Below are 21,345 nucleotides of genomic sequence, written 5' to 3' on the forward strand. Positions count from 1 at the left end.
CTGTCCGAAGGCAACAGTATGCAGATCGTTGCAAGGTTGGAATTCCTATCCCTGCCGAGTCTGAGCCCCCGTGCTAAATGCACACGCATTTTGTTGAGAATGGGCATAACAGCAGCAACAATTTCGGCATCATTTTTTTTTATTTTTGTGACGGGCAGTTGTAGCTTTAAAGGTGCGGTCTGCTCCACAGACTAAATTTGTTCCACCTGGGCTCATAAAAGACGTCAAATTTTGTGCAAGGATAATAAGACAAGTTAGTGAGAGAACAATTATTTTCAGCAAATCTGTAGCTAAGTTGAAATGCGCACGAGGAGATGACGGCCGTCTGCTGATGTTCTCGTCGTTGCACATTGCAACTGCAATCATTGTCATTTGCAGCTCTCTTCACATGTCTATAACAATTAATTTGACAGGAAGTTCGGAAATAAAAGAAGGAACATATTGCCGTACAAAGTCCTCCTGATTGATGGTGTGCATTCCCGACAGTCAGCGTGAGCACATCGGCAGTTTTGCATTTTTCTGAGACAAGCAATAATGAATACCGTATCAATTTTATAAGCTAGGTCGTTGCCCAAGATTACTATGCATTCCACTATGCTGGCAGTTGAATGAGAAAACTGGGAAGTACCGGCGATCGCTTCTTAGTGCCAGAACTTTGTCACTCTCTGTATAGTATGAACAGTGCTTTTCATAATTCACATGTCGCTATAACAATGGGAGAGATTTAAAAAGTCTGCTTATATCCTTGATATCGCGCCCTGACAACGAAGCTTTTTGGCCAGTGGCATTATATGGGAGTATACACCTTTTCCACTAAAGCACAACCTTCTTGAATGTCGTCACTTCTGAGATGCGGTAAAACATTGTTTTGATCTCTTCACGCTGCTGGAAGGTCTTTACAAAAAATGTGTGATTGTCACATATTCTTGTTTTGCCTCACCTATTTTTTTCTCGCATATTACAGGTTGAAACGTTTTATTATTTTTTCATCCCGCATACCAGATTCGAAACCCACATGACTGAGAATGACGGGAAACAAAATGTCTATACTAGTTGGATTGTGCTAGTGCCTTTAAGCTTCAGCAAAGTAAAACTAACTTCCATATCAATATTATTGTAACCTTCATTGCAACCTGTTTTGAGTGTAGTGCAGAGGCTCACAAACCTTTCATTCTTGAAAAATTCTCGACTTATATTAACAGCAAAACTCAAACTAGAAAAATGCTGTACTAGGTGTACGGTCGTGCGAGAAAATTTGGAGACCTGGGGAACTCTTGGGGATAAATTGGGGAATCGCTTGCTCCTGGAAACCTGTTTTGCGAAACACTGATGATCAACATGCTAGAAATATTAAGAAATTTTGTAGGCAGGCTAGATATTGACGTCACGAAAGGTAACCAAACGAAGGCACCACCGAAACATCTCACCGCTAATACAGTCAATTGCCTTGGACAAACTGAACCCAGGTTGTTGGTATGGGCATCAGGGCATAAAGAAACAAACCTGCAAATGTAGAATTTGTAACACTTTCAGGGGCAGCATAAGATTTTCTGCTCTCATGCAAAAGTAAATGACACATTAACTTTTTTTTCCAGAAGTGCATTTTTTGTTGTATATTTTAGAATGGTGACATAGGTCTTCTCTGTCATTTGAAAACTTTGAAAAGGGAATTTTGTGGTGTGAAAGGCCCCTTCATGGAGCAAGTGGTGCTAATGCCACATCCCAACAAACAAAAATGTGAGGAGCAGTCTTGGTTTAAAACCTGAATTTAACTAATCACAGCGTCCTCTTCTTTTTAACAGCCACCATCTTTGCAAGGCTCAGGAAGCAGATACGGGAGCTGGAAGACCTGAACGCCAACTATGCCCGGCTTCTGACGACGGCCGGTATTCCTCTTAACGGCACTCCCGAAGAGATCTGGGACCACAAGCCCAAAAAGTATTCTCTGAAGCACTCACCGGAGAAGCAACGTGCCTTAGTTACCTGCACAGAGGTGAAGACTGCGCTTCAGTCCTGCCAGCACCACAACACTCCGCCGCCACCATCATCACGAGCAGACATCACGGAGCAGCAGACGCAGCGGCAAAGTAATGTATCAGCTACCCAACTTGGCCTCATGCGCGACAGTGCACCCGGCTGCACACTGGTAACACAAGCACTTCCTTCGGCTCCCGTCATGTCCACCGCACAGCCTTCGGCTGTGACGGTGTTCCAGCAGCAACCGTTGGCGGCCATGACTCCGTCGGCCGCGGCAGCCGGCGTCATGTCTCAGCCGATTCTTGTCATCAACGACCAGGGAGTGCCCGTGCTGCAGAACGTTGTCACCTTTCAGAATACCTCCATCATCCTTAACCCACAGGGGCACACCATGGCACGCGCTCCCGGCTCAGTGGTCTCTTTCCCCGGGTCAGAAATGTTGGGCGGAGCGCACGTTCAGCTGGCAACAGCGGGGCAAGGGATGGAGGACTTCGTGGCACACCACCAGCATGCTCCCACAGCCTTGGGAGGCCTGGTGCAATGCGACCCTAAGCTGAAGGAGACCAAGCTGTGTGGTGTCCCGCCCATGCAGAATGCGACATTCCTCTCGGGTACCGGCATGATGATGAACCAGCCCATTCTGTCCTACGGAGGAGGGGCGGCCATGATCGCAGGTCAGAACACGGCACCCTCTCAAGTACCGTCTGCATTTCTCCTCCCCTCTGGGCAAATTATTCCTGTTGTGTCTCAGCCGCAGGTTGTAGGGGCACCTATGCCGCCGCATCTTATGAATGGTCAGGTGATGCCCAATGTTGCATGCACAAACTCTTGCAGTTCTTTGGCTGCTCGCGGAAAGACGATCGTGTGCGAGACTAGCCGGAGTGTTGTCTGCAGGGAGCAAGCATCTGTCACTCAAGCCGTACAGAACAAGACCTCTTCCGTCACTGTTCCCGCATGCAACACCACTACGGCTAGCGCATCGTCCCAGCAGAGCTGCTGCAAGAAGCAGCAAAATGTTTGCCCTCAGCACTCGTCATCATCTTCGTCAAAGGGCAAGACTCTGCCAGACAGTTCTAAAGGGAAAGCGACCTGTATCCACTCGGCGTCTAAACAGGCCCTTTGCACGATTAGGCCCAAGCCGACATCCCAGATGCCAGACTCTAGTCAGACCAAGCCATCGTGTCCACGCAAAGGGAGCAAGAAGGCTGCAAGACCGTGCCTCGAGGTGGCTGCAAAGAAGGCACGCATAGAAGTTGCAAGGTCAGACGAGGAAAATGTTGCGAGCACTACTTCCTGCTCCTCTGCCGTCGCCACAGCCCCCAGTCAGGGACTGGAAAGTGTGAGCAGTACCAGCAATAAAGGAACACCGCCCCTTGCAACAGACATCCTGGCACAGGCAACAGAGTCTATCTTCTCGAGCGCCCTTGCAGAGTTGCCCCCTCAAGATATTTCTGTCAGCCGATCGAACAGCAACAGTGCCTCCACTCTTGAGTCAGCAACTTTAGCCCTTCAGACTTCGGTATCTACAGGAGTCACGGAGAGGAGGGACACGCTCGTGACGGTTGTCACTGCGGCTTCGTCGGACACAGGCTCTGGCCAGTTGCCAGACAGCCGTCGTTCTGAAGCATCTATTGCGGTGGAAGCAGTGTGCAGCAATGAAGCTCTTCAAACGACTGTTGACAAGGATTCTAAGACAGAGGAAACCTTTCAAAGCAGCATGTCCTCTGTCCAGATGGATGCAGAAACTTCATCGCCTGGCCAGGCAACCAGCAACGTGCAGGGGACTTCAGCCAAGGAGGCAGAAGACTCTATTGAAACAACAGATCGCAATGAGTTATCGAGTCTGAGTTTACACTCCATTGTCATGGAGGAGAACATTGACATATCTCCAAGTGTTAGTTCAACAACGTTTACTGAAAGCTATGTCTCTGTTGCTGCAAATAATGGCAGTAACACTATGCCAGATAATGCAAACAAGATGCCCGACTGTGCAGCCTCAATTCTCTGCCAGTTGACTCCACCAAGCAGCAAGGGCAGTGAGGACAATAGCAAAGCATTTGTTTCAAGTACAGACAGCTTGACGTCTGATCAAGAGTTGCCACTTATCCTGAGTATTCCAGAGGATGACGGGCATGGTTCACTTAACAGCAACTCAAACCCTGGACTTTCGTTCCCCTCTCTTTCTCCGGGTGATCAGCTGGAACAGGAATTGGGAAATAATGGAACGAACAAGAATGTAGAGAGCTCCAGCAGCCTTCCTTCATTTTCCATAACTCCTCTCGTACCATCACTGTCAGTGAGCACCGCACAGGCATCAGTCAGTTCTAGTCTGAGCAAAAAAAAAGATTCCACAGAGAGTGTAAACGCTTACGCCTACGTCACGTCAGATGCATATCCGGGCCCGCGGTCAGGAGACCTGCATGCCATGGGAAACAGTGGCAGCAAGCAAGACTGCCACCATGCCTCCCGTTCGCCGCAACTGCAGAATTTATCTTCGGCAAAGTTGCTCACGGAGACATCGTGCCACAGTTTTGTTTCAAGTGCACCGCCCACATTCACAATGCAGTCCAGGAGTCTACAGTTCCCTCCCACACAAGTTCAGAACTCGCACACTGTGCTGCCCGGGTTTTCCTCTGCTCAGGGATTTGCCGCTCCCAAGGAGCCCGATCCTCTTCCTCCGCCAATCGGCAGTGGCAAACCACCGCCTTCCCCTTGCAGAATGGCCCGCGATTCGGGACGCTCCGCAACGCCCAACAAGAGTCTGCCGAGCCAGTTTCCGACGTCCATCAATTCGTACATGGCGACGACCTGCTTCCCTCGACCTGACCAGTACATGGCCGGAGCCCGGAGCTTCAGCACCAGCGGCGGCGTGCTGGGCAGCCACAGCACCTCCCTGTCGTGCTATTCGGCCGAAGCCCTGATCGGAACGCAGAACTTCCTCCCGTCCTCGTACCGCATGGCCCCTCCCTGCACCCAGCTACCAACCACTCAGATGACGTCGTGCCGCCAGTCATCCCGCCCTCAGATATCCTACTCGGCTGAGAGCCTGATCCAGTCGCAGGCAAGCAACTCCAAAAAGGATGCCCTGGGAGGCTCTAAGGAGGCGGCCAGTTTTACTAACCATCCCGGCTTTGGGAATCGGCTACCCTACACCCAGCCCCAGATGAGCGGCCAGCTGCAGAGCAGTAACCACCCACACCAAAGGCAGGTGCCAGCCAGCACGACGCAGCAGAGCCATCAGCTGAATCCCAGCATATCGATTGCCGACAACCGAACCCACACTCTGCAAGCGTCGGGCGGACCCGCGGCCGTGAACAGTAGCTACCACGTGCAGCAAAACCTGGCCGGCAGCCCAGCCAGGTACCCGCTCCATTCCTACCATCACGGCAAAGATGACTTCCCCAGTCTCCATACAACCTCGTCGTTGCATGCTGCACCTTCCACTTCGCATTCTACCACGCACGGCCATCACCTGCAGCCGGACGCCAGTGCAAGCCAGAACGTCTTTCAGCACCAAAACTACCCGTACCCCAACTTTACACTTGGACACAGGAGTCCTAGTTTCAGCGCCTGCTCGTCCCGTCCCGAAGTTCCGCCCCTGAGTCGCGCTCCCTCGAGCTGCCTGCAGTCATCGTCCCCGAGGCAGGCTCACTTCGGGATGCAGGGGCCCCTGCCCACCTCGCAGCAGCAGGGGTGCCTGTTTCCGAGTTCTTCAGGAGCTCCGATCCTGCCTCCTCTTGCCTCGGAGTTTGGGTCCCAATGCTCGGGGCCTCTGGCCCCTCCCCCGCCCGTCTTTGGCAACCTCTCGCAGCACTGTGCTCAGGCGCCCCATCTCGTGAATAACCTGATACCCGGCCCATTTGCAACGACGAGCACCTCGATCTGCAATGCTCCGCTGTCCCTGCCCACGGCCGACGCCGAAAAACAGCCGCGCAGAGAAAAGTCGTCGATGCTCCCGACTCCGGAACCGCATTGCTCCGATACCACCGAAAAGCAGAATCCCAAGTCTAAATCAAAAAAGAACAAAGCCTCCAGTTCCTCGCACAATTCCGTCACCACCATCCCTTACTTTCCGGATTTCATGAGAACCGAATCTCAGAATCACGCGTTGCTGCAGCTGCCACCACCTCCGGCCGGAGTTGCCGCGGTGCCCGTGACCACACAAAAGCTACCTCACTCCTCGTCATCTTGGCAGCATCAGCAGCATCATAAAGCGGTCCGCAGCAACGCGGAACCAGAGTGCAGCACCAACTCGAGCAGCATGGCGTACAATCCCCTCTTCAGGCCACAGTCTCAAAACAGCATCAACCTCAACCTGAATGCTCCCGGGCCGCCTCCCCCTTCGGCCCCTCACTCATTGGCACCTCCTTCCTTCTCGCATCATCACAGCCCACTGCAGAGGAGCAGTCAGCAGAGCTCGTCCTCGTCGATCCCCAACCCCACCTCGACGACCACGTCGGCCGTGCAGGGTCACTACGCGAACTGTGCAGTTACGCCGTCGCATCACGTGCCCAACTTCAACCTGAGCAACATTTTTCCAGACATCGGTGCCGGTTCGGCCGAACAGAGTCGGGGGTCGTCCGCGCACTTTTACCCACCAAGTCGCATGCTTCACAACTCATTCAACCACATCCTGCCTCCTCCTCCTCCGCCAGCTCCGCACAACAACTTTGTACCGTCGGGTCACCACTCGCACGCGCCGTCTTTCTCTAACGTCATACCGCCGCTCACCTTCCCGATGCACGAGCACTGAGCATCCTGAATTCTGATTGCTCTTGCTGTTTTTTTTGTTTTTTTAACTTCAAAGTATTCTGGGGAGTGGGCACAAGCCATAGTTTACTTCTTCAGGCTGGTACTACAGATTGCTTTGATATCTTTTGTATATTTCTCGTTTGTGCCTCATTGATATAGCAAACTGAACGAGCACAATTTATAGATGAGCATGGGACTTACCTACCTCTAGTTTTCTTCATCTCACATGTGTCATACTATTTCTTCAATAATTAACTTTTCTCGGCTGAAATCATCGATCAGCCGTTTTTCAGTGTTTCAGTGATAACTGTTTTGTGAGACCTGGATGCCTTTGCACTCCAAACTAAATTGATTCAATGTACTGTGGGTTGTTGAGCATTTGGGTATCGGGGGTTCAAAAGCTCACATTCTCTACAAGGGTTGACTGAAAAGTTGGCCTGTTTGCTCAGCAGTCTGGGAAGAAAGAACATACTAACAATCAAACAGTGAACCTTCTTTGAGAGGGAATACCATTTTAGTGTAATTGTTTCCTTGTAGAGTGTGTGCCTCGTGTGTGAGACAAGTGTTCTCATTTCGAGAACCAAAGGCTTTAAGCTTTTGATTTGTGTGCATTTAATCAGGGAGAAAACATGGTTTTATTAAGTGGATTCTAAATACAGACATCTTCCTTTTTAAAGGTGAAGAAAATATGCAATCTTTAGGTTGCCTTGACCTTCTTATATTGATGATATCAGAATGCAAACATGTGTGAACAAAACTGCACCTTACAGTATTTTAGGGCCCACGTAGAGCCCATTTCCTTCAGAGATACATACAGGAAAAAAAAAGTATTTCCATGCATAGCACTGGTGAGGCAATTTAATTCTACCCCACAAATGTCTAGCCATAGACTTTTTTGAGAAGCACCATAGAAAGTATATGGGTTCTTAACCATTTGTCTACACACTTCTGTTAGAACTACTCATACTTCTCTGATGTCAAATGCAAGATTCCGAAAGTTTTTTATAACTGGTCAAAACTGAAATGGTATTGAAAGGTTAGGTGAAAGACAAACATCTGGGATTTTTGTTTAACATCAAGAAAATCTGCCTTTACCTTGAGGAACAGTGTGTTGCAGGATGAAACCATTATAGAACAGCGTAGCAGTTATGAACTTGCACATTTCTGGTTTGTCCTTACTAGAGCTCTGCTTTTCTCTCGTTGTGCTTTTCTCCCGTTGCTTAGCTTGCCTACACGTTATACTTGTCAGCTGATTTTATTTTTATACACAATAATACCTTTTTTTGGTATGGAAGGAAACTGGAACCATTGATTCCATGGCATACAAAAGTATGTGAGAGCTTGATACAGGGGTAGCTTTGAATGGTGACTTTATTAAACAGTCAGTTTGTTTTTAAACATCTTTTGCTGACTCAACATTTTACAATTTAATTCAGATCATTCAGGGGGCATACAATGACAGGATAATTGTGCGACTTGTATCTGTAGCATGCTGTGGCAGCTTTTTCACTGCACCAGAGGCAGCAAACTAATGAGTTGACTCCTCCGATATTATCCTCACTGTCTACTGCTTTTGTTCTGGCAAAATAGTTGCCACAGGCATGTTGCATGTGCTTGACATTTGCCTCTGAAATATACTTTTGTGGAACATGCTAAATATGTGTGACAGATATCCTTATAAAAGGTTAGGGTGCAAATGAGCGGGTGAAGGTTTAACATAATTTAAAACTAACCCCCGAGACTGGGGAAAAGACGAAGGAGAACAACACGCAGACACTCTGTGTGTTGTGTTGTCCTTCATATTTTCCTTAGTCTCGGGGGGGGGGGGGGGGGGGGGGGGGGGGGGGGGGGTCAGGGGTCAATCGGGTCTTAAAGCAAAACTTAAAAAAAAAAAAAAGATATCCTTGCTTTTTTTTTTGCAGTAGCATGAAAACTCCGATCTTTTGTTAAATTATCCAGACACCAAGGAGAATGCTTGCAATGTAGGTACGTGAACTGGATGTGCTCAACTTATCAATACAATATATTTTTAAAAAAACCTCAATATGGGCGGTTCATGATTGCACATGCAAAGTGCTACATTCACGTTTTTGCTTTAGAACAGTTGCTGCTGCAGATGTCGGCATGTGCGCTGCATATAACTATGCTGACAGCATACTCCCCGGTACCCGAGTAATTTCGCAAAAGGCCTACGAGAGGTAACATACCCATGTATATTACATTGCTTTTGTGTGCAGGAACTTAAGTCATTGATAGCATCTGTCTATATCTTGGAGGAGTGTTGTATCATTTTATGTTAAAATTGTGATGTGTAGTAGATGATGGCTTTTTTTTTTTTACGAAAAAGAAATAACTGACTATTAATGCTTTTTTTGTTATCACACGGCTGCCTAACAAAACAGTAATTCAGTGGCTACAAAAGCAACATGCTTTTTTTCTGTCCCAGTTTTTTTTTTTTTTTTCTTTGTGCGGCACATGGTTTTGAAGGATGCAAGATGGTGCACTGTGGATATTTCTGTTTATAAATATTGGTGTATGCAATTTTGTGGAACATTGCATTGTTTAGCCAATGTGTTTGTAAGATAAATGTGTGGAATGTGAGCAATGTTTTGAATGAGTGCAAGTGTACTTTTCTCACATGCATTTGTTGAAGTACTGACGAATTAACCGGTGAATATTCACGCCATACATATAAGCTTCTTTTCCAAACTTGAGACGATAATAACATTGAGGATGTGCTGAAATTCTGTGGCATGGCAAAAATGTGTTACTTTTTTTTAGAGGGGGTGGGGGGGGGGGGGGGGGGGGTTCGGTAGCTTAACAGGTAACTTTGGAATCTGGGGCAACCCTCAAAGTCAGGATTCAGTTAAATTTTGCAAACACTTGATAGATCCTCAGTATCTAGTCATCATACCTGATTGACTGCTCACTTCTTGTGTTATCTGCTTGAGCTAAATGGTCGGTTGCACCTGATGTGTTGCTCGCCACAAATCCCTGACATAGCTAGTTGGGACTGCTTCACTGTGCTCATCTAACCTCTGGAAATAGATTCTGCTTCAGCTTTCCTAAAGCTCCTGTTATCTCAATGTGAAGTCTTACTTGTCAAACTAAATTAATGGTGCAAATCACAGTTGTACAATAAAAAGCCTGTAAATGTCATCGCTCGATCACGCTCATTGATGGTACATGTTGTTTTCACATGGTGCTGACATTGTCACAATGTGTAGAGTTGATGCACCAAAGCGTGTAGATCTCCAATCGTGTTTTAAGGCATCTGACTTGAGACATACTGCTTCATTATGAAAAGTATGAGTTGTGTGTGTATACTTCTATGTATTTATGTGCTCTGACTGCATTACTCTGTACTGCATGTAAATGAGCTTATTGTACTCACATTTTTACTCTTGGAAGAAACACTGTAAATACGTTTTAAAAGATACCACCCGAGCAGCTTTCTTTGTCCATTAAATTTCTGATCAGCAAGCGGTATCATGTGTCGATGGCTCCATACATTCCAACTTCCTGGATGAAAAAGTAAACCCTTTTTTGGAACGGCTGTTTTTGTGTTATCATGACTGTGCTCCTGTTTACACTGTTACATGATGCACTATTGTTGATTGCTGTTTCTTATGTAGTGACATTTTGCAATAAATTAATTCCCGTGACACTGTACAAATGCTGATGGAAATTACCGGCGCAATGTAAATCTGAATGTACAGTCAAATCAGCAAAAGCGAATTAGGGGTGTTTGTGAATGTTGGCTGATTATTTTAGCAAAGACAATAAAGGTCTCTGTACACTGACGGCATCTTACTATTTTATTTCTCAATTGTTTAGTACAGGTGGCATGCGTTCTGTATAGTATCTGCAATTCATTTCCACGTTTTATGACGCCATTTTATTTATTCGCTTGTTTGACACGACTAAGGGCATTTAATTCAAAACTTCTATTGAACACCATTTCATTTAATAAGTGGACGTTTAATTATACTTTGTCTTACGAAACCCTTTGACGCCGGATGCCAAACTTAGGAAGATTACAGTTGTACTAACTCTAAATCCTTGCTGCTCTTAAAATATATATTCTGAAAGTTATTTAAATTTTTTTGAAGCTGCTATCGAGTCAACAACAACAAAAAGAAATTGGTACTTGTCACTTGTTTATTTTTAATTTAAAAAATACTGCAAATTTTTTACCATTCGAGCAGGAGAGGATGACATTGTGTCTAAAGGCGCATTCACACCGGCGATGTAAAACAGCCGCGCTATCCGACCAAATCGCGTCGCAAAAAGAAGAAGAAAAAAAAAAAGAGATGGTCACACAGGCGCTTGCGACGAGCGAGGGGCTCATAAAGGCCTCTCGAAAGCTAGGAGTTTGCTGCGAACCTCCAAAGAGAGCGGTCGTCCTCCGGACCCCGCGAACCCCGGAGAACGGAACGCGATCCTGGCTTTGCGCGAAACATATGTACGACGAAACCTTCCGATCCGACGTGCGGACTGCCGCAATGACCTTGGGGAGAGAGGGTTTTCGTAGCATCGGAGAGCGTTGAAAACCCTCGCCTCCGACCGTCGTATTGCGCGGTCGGACGTCGGATCGGACGGTTTCGTCGTACATGTGTTTCGCACCGCCCCGCACCGTCGGCCCGCCGCTGCACGTCCGCCGAGAATAAAAGAAGAAGGTCGGAGCCAGCGGAAAAGTCCCACATGGGCCCCCGCGAGTTTTTCTCTCAGTAACCCGGTCCATCTCATAGGTCTCTTTTGAGATAGGATAAATCAACGCCTCTCACCGTTCCGGTCCTGCTAATACCATCATCGACCAAGTGAGCGGCCCAGAAACCTACTTTTTGGACGTTCTTCATCTCCGAGTGTGGCCTCGCCGCACTAAGCCCACCGAAGCTTGGAGCTCTTGGAAGGAGAGCCACCTCCGCGCCGGCAGCGCTCCATTTTCGCAGCGCCGCAGGGAGCGTCCCGGCCTGAACTACAACCACGATGGCTTCGTCAACGCCAGAAACCTCCCTAACTGACATGGAAACTACCACGGCAGGAGATGGTGACATTCACTTGACGTCACTCGCTAGGTACGCTAGCATCGGCCACCACGGTCGCCATCTTCGAGGTCTTGTTTTATCTCGCGTAGGGGTCGGGTGCCGTCTGGCCGGACCTTTCAACATGGGTTAGCAGCATTTTACAACTTTAAAGGGTCTTTTTGGCCGAAACTGCGGGTTATTCTTAGACTTTGGTGCTTTTGAAGCGCCGTAGGAATATTTTTTTCTGTCTGTTTCAGTTCGTTTCTGTCGCTAACGGACTTTTCCACCGCGGCCGTGTTGCTCCATCGGCTCCATGCAGTGCTCCGTGTCGCGCGCCGTGCCCTCCGCTGTAAATCTTTTGCAAGAACTGTGATCTTTCTACTTTGGGGCTTTTGTAGCACGGTGTGATTACTCTTTGTTTTGTTTTGCTAGTTTCCTTATTGTTTTTTTCTGTAGCGGATTTTCTGCACTACTGCCGTGTAACCGTGTTGCTCCATCGCCTCCGTGTCGTACGTCGTGCCTTCGGTGTTCGTTCCTGTGCAGAAACATACCGTGCGGCTCACCGAGTGCGCAGCTAATGGAAAAAGTGCTGCATTTTTCATTAGCCCGAACGATTTGAAAACCGCATGCAACCGATTTGGCGAGCGACGAGACAAGCGACGGCGACCCGCTTCGCTGTCGTTCGGTGACTCGCGCGACGAGGCAAGCCGCATGAAAGCGACGGAAGCAAACGACCAAGGCGATGAGCGCTAAGTTTTCTAGAAATCCAAAAACCGAGCTACGCGACGAGCGACAGTGAAGGGTGAACCGCATGTAAGCGACCGACGGCGACAGCGACGGGAGTCGGCGACAAGCGACGGAGATTTCTCACGGTCGCTCGTCGCGTCGTTCGGTTTTTAGATTTGTAGAAATCGTCGTTCATCGTCTTGGTCACTTGCTCCCGTCGCTTTCATGTGGTTTGCCTCGTCGCGCGAGTGACCGAGCGGCGGCGAAGCGAGTCGTCGTCGCTTGTGTCGTCTCGTCGCTCGCTAAATTGTTTACATGCGGTTCAGCCTTTACGCGCAGTACTCGGCGACAACATATGAATTAAAACGGTCCACCCCCGAGATACACTGTTTTGTATTTTTAGTTCAACGAAGCTTCTTCATAGATATGAAATTAGCACACACTACCAACGGACGACCGCGTACCCAAGCCAGTCAAACGTCAAACCGCGCGACCTCGAAGATGGCGGATCGACGGTGGCGCTCCCTGGCAAAACCGAACCTGCAGGCCCAGTGAATACCACCTGACGGCTGGTTCACAGCCTCCTACGGCGGGCACAAGTTGAGAGCGATTCCAACCGCTGAAGTGGATCTCACCACCGGCAATCCCCTACAGCCCGGCCCACCGATACCCCGTCCACAGAAAAAACCTCACTCAGCGCCTACCCCCGCTGCCGAGGGGAGAATTCAGAGTCGTCATGCGTCCGCGAGACGGCCTCAACCTCTCCAATTGGAAACCGTACCAGGTTGCCCAACAGATCAGCACGGAGGCTAAGATCACCATCGAGGAACTACACGCTGCAACCAAACTCCAACTCAATCACGACCGCAACATCGTGATAGTAAGCACGGCCCACATAGAGGTCGTTTAAGCCTCACCCAGATCCATCACCTACGACTTGGCGGGAAGGACTACCCAGAATACTGTGCGGCTCACCGAGTGCGCAGCGAATGGAAAATGCGCTGCATTTTTCATTAGCTTCATATGTTGCCGCCGAGTACTGCGCGTAAAGGCTGAACCGCATGTAAACAATTTAGCGAGCGACGAGACGACAGAAGCGACGACGACCCGCTTCGCCGCCGCTCGGTCACTCGCGCGACGAGGCAAACCACATGAAAGCGACGAGAGCAAGCGACCAAGACGATGAACGACGATTTCTACAAATCTAAAAACCGAACGACGCGACGAGCGACCGTGAGAAATCTCCGTGGCCTTTCCGGACAACTCCATCAAAGGGGTAGTCCACGACATCAAACCGGGGTCCAGCCCCGAAAAACTCTTCCATCACCTAGAGGATCCAGGATACAGGATCCTGCATGCCCGTCTGCTAGGCAACACTGACACGGCCCTCGTCACTTTTGAGGGACGCAAGGTCTCCCCGCACGTCCAGTACCAGAGCGCGCTTCAACGCTGCTTCCCCTACCGGCCCATCAGACAGGTTTGCACTAAATGTCTGGTGGCGGGGCATTGGGCCGACGTCTGCCACACGCCGCACATAAAAATATGCCTCAAGTGTGCAGTACCCAACCCCTCAACCGACCATGTGTGCGCCCCGAAGTGCACGCAGTGCCGCGGCGACCATCCCACCAATGATACAAGCTGTCCGCAGCGGTTTGCCAAACCCCGAGCAACTCAGCGCGTCAGCCGCCCTAGTAGGAGGGGACGACACGGCAACACAGGCCGTGACCGCAGCAACAGCAGGCGACAACAGAACCAGACCCGCTCCCAATCCCGCCCGGCCTCTCGCCGAAATTCCCGTCCTGGCCAGCAACCTCGGGGAAGCCTGCCCGGGCCCCAACGGACACCAGCGGAAGCATCCGCCAAACAGGAAGCCACCAGTGCCAGGCTCTTCAACCGGACAACACCCGGACGGAGCACCGACACACAGCAGGTGAGCTGGGCGACGCGGCTCTCCGGGTCTCAGACCTTGCCCCCACCCATCAACCCATTACCCCACCCCTCCCCTCCCGCGGCACCCACAACTATTCCCCTAGCTGATGCGCGGCAAGAGAGGGTAGAAAATTTCCTCCTCCAAATCATGGAGCGCCTCACTCGCATGGGAGTGCGCATTACTGCGCAGGAGCAGCAAGACACTGATCCTGCTGCCCCAGTTACTACGAGTGTCCCTTTTGCAGAAACAATCTGCCACACCCTTAAAGAGGTTACAGATAACATCCGCGCCCACAACCAAAAATTCGACCAAATCCAGGCCGACATTCATGACTTAAAAGAAGCCAACCAGGATTTTTACACCACCCGCTAAACTAGGCGGATAGAAACACGCTGCCAACCATACCCCCCACAATCCCTGCCGTACGATGAAGGCACGACGCCCACCGAGTTGTAACCCAACTTGGGTGTGGCAATGGAACTGTCGAGGGTACCGCAGGAAACGCGCTGCTCTTGCGCAGCACATTGCCCATCGGAAATTCCCTTCAGAAGTTCTTGCCCTGCAGGAAACTGGTATCATCCCCACCCTAGCAGGCTACCAAGCCTTTACCTCCCCAGACCATCCGCAGTTGGCCATGGTAATTGCTCCACATCACGGCTAAGCAACAGATTATTGCGGGGACCTCAATTGGACACGTTCTAGTTGAACTCCTCCCCACGCGCAGGATTCCCCCAGTCTTTTCGTACTCAATATATACAGCCCTTCCACTCTCCGTAAAGACGCATTTGAATGCATATTCTCGAGTGCTTTAACCGTATCCCAACAAAAGCTTCTCATTGTTGGTGATTTCAACGCCCCACATCAGGCTTGGGGCTATCCCGAGGCCACGGGAAATCGGCTATACGAAACGATATGTCAACATCAGCTCACCACCCTTACCGATCCCACCTGCCCGACACGAACAGGCAACAGCATCACAAGGGACACTTGTCCCGATCTCCGCCTTCGTAAAATTCCCTCCTCACGCGGAATGGACCAGCACAGAGGAAACTATCGGGAGTGATCATTCCATAATTGAAATTGAAATTGCTCTCAATTCGCAAAGAAAAGCCCTTCGGAAGCAGGCGCTTACTGATTGGGACGCCTTCCGAAAAACGCGAAAGGACAGAAACTCCCCCTCCCCTCCAGACTTCGAATCTTGGCTCCAGCAACTATGCGCGGACGCTAAAGAACAAACAGAATTACTTACTCTCACCCCAGATACCCCAGCAGTAGATCCATACTTTCTCCATCTCTGGGAGGCCAGGCGAGGCATCCTTAAACGATGGCGCCGCCAAAGGCTTAACCGCAAGCCTGAATTAAAAATTGCCAAACTGACAGAGGAGGCGTTCCAATATGCCTCCAAATTAGCGCAATCTAACTGGCACCAGGTGTGTGACAGGTTTCAGGGCACGCTGAGCACCGCGCGCACGTGGTTCTTCCTCCGGCACTTTCTCGATCCCACCAAGCCAGACGCTCCGTAAAATAATCCACGATCACCCGGGCACGAACGCTGATATTCTTCGGGATTTCACTGAGAGATATATTGACCCAGCGATCAACACAGACTACCCTAACTACAGGGGGTCCGCCAATCCCGACCTGGACAAACCTTTCACGACAACGGAGATCACCCATGCTGTGCTTACCCTCACGAGAGCACGGCCCCTGGTAAGGATGGAATCCGGAACCGCCTCCTTCGCAACCTCGATCCTGACTCCCTCGAAGACCTCACCACGTACTTTAACCAGATCTGGGAAACCCACCAACTCCTGGAAGACTGGAAACATGCTGAGATCGTTCAAATCCCAAAGCCCGGCAAACCACCCAGCCTGAACAACCTACGGCCTATCTCCCTTACATCATGTCTCGGGAAACTGTTCGAGTACGTATGCTTAACCGCCTATAGCCCTTCCTCGAAGACACAGAAGCCTTCCCACATACCATGATTGGATTCAGAGCCCACCTGTCCGCTCAAGACGTGCTTCTACAATTCAAAGAAGACCTCCTAGATAATATATCCTCCTGCAGCACCCAAGCTCTCCTCGCTCTAGACATTAAAGGGGCTTTCGATGACGTCAGCCACACCCTGATTCTCCAGAACCTGGCCTCCACAGACTGCGGAGAGAAGACTTACAACTACATGTGTAACTTCCTTCGCAACCGCACAGCGACCATTGGTATAGATTCCATCCGAACAGACCCTCTACCTGTCCCCAACAAGGGCACCCCACAGGGCTCCGTTGTCTCCCCACACTTTTCAGTCTGGCCATGCGCAAGCTGCCTGAAGAGTTGGAGGAAATCCCGCACATCAGACACACCCTATACGCAGACGATCTCACCATTTGGACCACTTCGGGCTCGGAGGGCTCCTAACAAAACGCACTACAAACCGCGGTAGACACCGTCCAACGATATCTCACTTCAGGCAACTTGCAATGCTCGGCCGAGAAATCAGTGCTACTCCTCCTGCATCGCCGAAACAAGCGGCACCCCGACCAGAATAGCAATATCGAACTCTACCGCAATGGCAGTATCCCCATCCCGACGGTGCCAAGGCTCCGGGTACTTGGCCTCCATCTGCAGGCAGACGGTAGGGCAAACTACACCATACAAACCCTCCAAAAAACAGTCACCCAAATCATGCGCATGGTGGGACGCGTCACAAACCGCTAACACGGGCTCAAGGAGACCGACGTGATCCAGCTCACCCAGGCTCTCATCCCCACCCGTATCACCTATTCCACCCCATACCTCAACCTAAACCAGGGTGAGAAGAACAGAATAAATATCCTTATCCGCAAAGCCTTCAAGATTGTTCTGGGCCTACCACTTTACGCCGTCACAGATAAGCTCCTAGCCATGGGCGTACGTAACACCCTTTTACAGCTCATACAAGCACACCTAGCCAGTCAGCAAGAACGGCTGGCCCTCACCCTCCACACAGTCCTCCAGAACTCACATTTTCCGATACCCAGCTCGGTGCGGAACACGGTTCGCCTACCAACGGCCATACGAGACCACATTCAAGTGGCCCCGACCCCGAAGAACCATGCATCCCATCCTTCGCTCCGGCCGCCGCATGCCCGAGCTCGGGCCCTGCAACAGAAATATTGCAGCAAGGCCGACACCTGTTTTACTAACGCTGCCATATACTCGGATCAACCAGCGGCCGCAGTCAGCGTGATAGACCATGACCTAAAGACGGTAGTTACGGCCTCCATCTGCACTATCAATTCAGTGAAGGCAGAAAAAACGGCCATCGCCCTGGCAATCGCCTCCGGCAAGGAATACCTCAATATCCTCTCCGATTACCAAACCGCCCTGCGACGATTCCGAGCAGGCAGGATCTCACCATGCGCTCTGCGCATCTTAACAGACCTCAAAACCCCGCTTCCAGAAACGAAGCTCATCTGGACTCCTGGCCACGAATCTGTAGATGGAAATCGGCAAGCCCATGCCGTAGCCCGAGCCTGTACACACCGGGTGCCACAAACAGAGGACCACAACACAATTCTTAAATATATTCCCGTACCCAACCAATAGTCTGAAATCCTCATTCATCAACGAGGCGAGAGATTTAGATAACGTCCTCCACATCGGAGCCTAACGCGGGAAAAGGCCGTGATCTGGCCAACTCCAATCCCAAACCTACAGACACCTCGCCCTCCTCCACAAGTTTTATCCCAACATGTACCCTGCTAGTTTTATCCCACCATGTACCCTGCTAGTTTTATCCCATCATGTACCCTGCTCAGAGTACCCCTCCTTATACCACGTCATGCGGGCCTGCGAATCCCACCCATCCCTTCCCCCCATCTCCTCCCCTTCCCCGGAGACTTGGGAAGCTGCGTTGCTCAGCTCGCACCCGGACGACCAGTGTAGTCTGGTTGAGCGGGCTAAGGCAACAGCGGCCAGCACTGCAGCCCCGGACTAGGGGCCCCACCCATCTTCGGATAATTCCATATTCAAATAAAAGTTTACATCATCATCATCTCGAAAACTATCGCTCCGAATGCCGCTAATTGGCTGAGCTGCTCCACGACTGTACTCCGTGTCACCAGTTATGTGCAGTACAGGCGAAGGCAACGCCAGGCAAAGAGAGGAAGGGCGAGCACTAGGAAGGCGGAACAGGAGAGGAGATGAATGGAGGGCGAGGGGAGAAAGAAAGCACTCGGAACGTTAGAGAGGAGAGGAGGTTTATCTCTTCTGCACCAGCCTTTCTAGGTCTTGCCCTCTCTCCCCTAGCCTGGCGTTGCCTTCGCCTGTACTGCACGCAACTAGGGACACAGCAGGGCTGCCAACACGGAAAGTCAGAATTTCCCTAATGGCCGTCTGAAAGTTCCCTATTTCTGTCGAAATTTCCCTCGCTTGCCCGAATAATTGTGTAATATTAAATATATATTATTATATAGCCTTTAAGCTACTCGTGCCTTTCGCAAAAAATGAGTTAATCGGGCCAAGACCGTGGCCAATGCCAATTCGGCAAAGGGAGATTCGAACTGCAGAATGAATCCCTTTTTTCGCCGTTGATGTTATGTGCGTCATCAAAACATTGTGCTGTTTTAACAACTTCGTTATCGTTTTTTTTTTTTTTTATAACAGTAAGTCCAAAACAAAAGTTCTAGCACAAGCGAGAGTTCTCAAAGTCGAATACACGGAACACGACATACCCCACGTAGCACGAGGACGTTCTGAGAACATTCCGGGAATGTTCAAAAGAACATAGGCAACATTCTTGGAATGTTTGAAAATTTACGTAAACATTCTATCAAAGCTGTCAGAATGTGGCGCAAGAACTTATTATCGCTATATTCGGGGAATGTTTTCTAAGGGACATTCTTAGAACGTTCTGAGAGTGACATAGAGCATTACCAAGGCATCTAATCAACATTGAAATATCCTAACAAGGTTCTAAGAACGTGCTCAAAACATCCAAAAACTTCTTCAACTTTCTTGAGATGTTGAAGATTTTTGCAGGGACATTTTTTCAATCTCCTCAGTACGTGGCGTGGGTACATCGCAAAAATTCAGAGAATGGTATAGAAATTACAAAGAAGATACAAGCGAGCTGGTGAACTTTCAACATTGTAAAACCCGAGCCGTAGGCTTTTTTCTTCTCCTTTTGTCCTACGTCTCGGGTTTTACAATGTTGAAAATTCAAAGAACATTCTCTGAGGACTATTTACAAAGATTCCACAATTACGGCTTGCTTAGGCTACAGCCCCAATGAGCCGCACTACATATACAGGGTGTTTGACGAAAAGTGGACGAATTTGATATTGCAAAAACTATGCGTCGCACAAGAAAAAAAAAAAAAACAAAAAAAAAAAGCCTGTGTTGTTTGGGTCTGGGCGAAGGGCTCATTTAGGAAAATTATTAAAGTTTGAGATAATTAAGTTGTTAATTATTTTTTCGAAATTAAATTTTTTTAAATATTGTGTTTAAGGGCATGATTTCAGGTTGATTTAGTGTGGTTTGATGTGGCATCAAACCACACTAAATCAACAAATAGGCACGCGCAGCATTTTACGGGTTTTCAGTGGTGTGATTGCTGCGCCAAACTGCGCCGAAGTCCTTATCCTGCTACGTCCTGCTACATTTTACCACAATGTGAGAAATTTGTGCCAACATTGCACCAAAACTTCGTTTCACTTTAATTATTACCGAAAATAGCTCAGGACTCGCTACACGGCCGGATCATTACTATAGTCTCATCGAGTTTCCAGGGCTTTTTGAATATCGCCTGAAATAATGCACTATTTAGTTACATTTCGTATCAAAGACTGAGAGTACTCGAAAGTTTTGCAATAAGTTCGTGGTCTATTCTGGCGTGTCAGTTAGCTTCATTGAGTGCGCTTCTCTCCGCGCATCGGTGTACTGCAGAGAAGCGGCAACCGTAAAGTACACATCGCGGTTTTGCATGTTTTGCTTCGCCGCAGCGTACCACCGTACTAAGGGGAAAGCACACGTCCAAAGCGAAACGTGGCATAATTTCTTAATAAAACTTCGGCTTGACCTTTCCGATGTATAGACGCTTTGTAGCAGCTATGCATGGGCGCCGCCATAAACGACCTTCAGTTTATGTTCCGTCTTATTATATTTATTTCACTTCATCATTACCATAGCAGGCCAGGCTTTTTCCCATGTTAGATTCTACTGGGTCCTCCGCCCCAGCATTGGCCTCTGTGGAGGCTGGGCAATGCCCTTTTCAGCGGCTCGGTATCTCGGCAAGACAAGAGAAGGACTCTTCTGTAGGTATATTGTTTATGATTTGTTTATATCTGATTAAGAATTGCAGTCTTATAAAAACCTCTAGAATTTGAAGAAGAAATAAATTTCCCTGTTGTTGCGGTATTGTATTCTAAGATTATTTCAGCGGGTCTTCGTACCTAAAATAACCATTTACGGCAGTTTGCGCTGTCCTTTATCAGTCATCACCTTGCGTCGGTGTCTGCTGGTACTACACACAACTACACAACTAATTCTGTTCGTATGTTTTTTTTTTTAAAGAAGAGGGGAGTCGCTCCTGCTGTGCAAACTATGCTAACGAAAGGTTACATATAACTGAGATGGCAAAGTAGACAGTGCCTTTTAGTTGGACAAGCCACCACATGAATATTAATATAATATTTGCAGTGATATGAATGAAGATGAAGTGTGCGCGTCTGCTCCAAAACCCCTTATTGCTGTTGCGAAATTTTCTTTTGACTGCTCCAAGAGTTACTCCAAAATTACTCGTACCAATCACATGACAGGGTTTCTGAAAACCGCACTAAGTCGACGCGTTTTTAAGTTTCGGCTTGCAATCGGAGCGCTCCTCGGCCCCGACGGCACCACACCCCGTGGAGAAATAGTGCAACCAGCCTCTGCTGCGTTGCGCGAGGATGGCGC

At 49.1% G+C, this 21,345-nt stretch overlaps 1 protein-coding gene across 1 annotated transcript in view; it reads left to right on the forward strand.

Moving 5' to 3' along the window:
- LOC115331001 (serine-rich adhesin for platelets) overlaps positions 1-8,484 on the forward strand; it is a 75,613-nt gene extending 67,129 nt beyond the window's left edge. Inside the window, exon 5 of the mRNA XM_029993045.3 lies at positions 1,803-8,484. Within this exon, the coding sequence (XP_029848905.3) occupies positions 1,803-6,730 (4,928 nt within the window). The 3' untranslated portion in view covers positions 6,731-8,484. The remainder of the gene's footprint in view (positions 1-1,802) is intronic.
- Positions 8,485-21,345: the final 12,861 nt, after the last annotated feature.

Source organism: Ixodes scapularis, unplaced genomic scaffold (assembly GCF_016920785.2).
Source record: "Ixodes scapularis isolate PalLabHiFi unplaced genomic scaffold, ASM1692078v2 PGA_scaffold0__279_contigs__length_252992795, whole genome shotgun sequence".
Lineage (NCBI taxonomy): Eukaryota > Metazoa > Arthropoda > Arachnida > Ixodida > Ixodidae > Ixodes > Ixodes scapularis.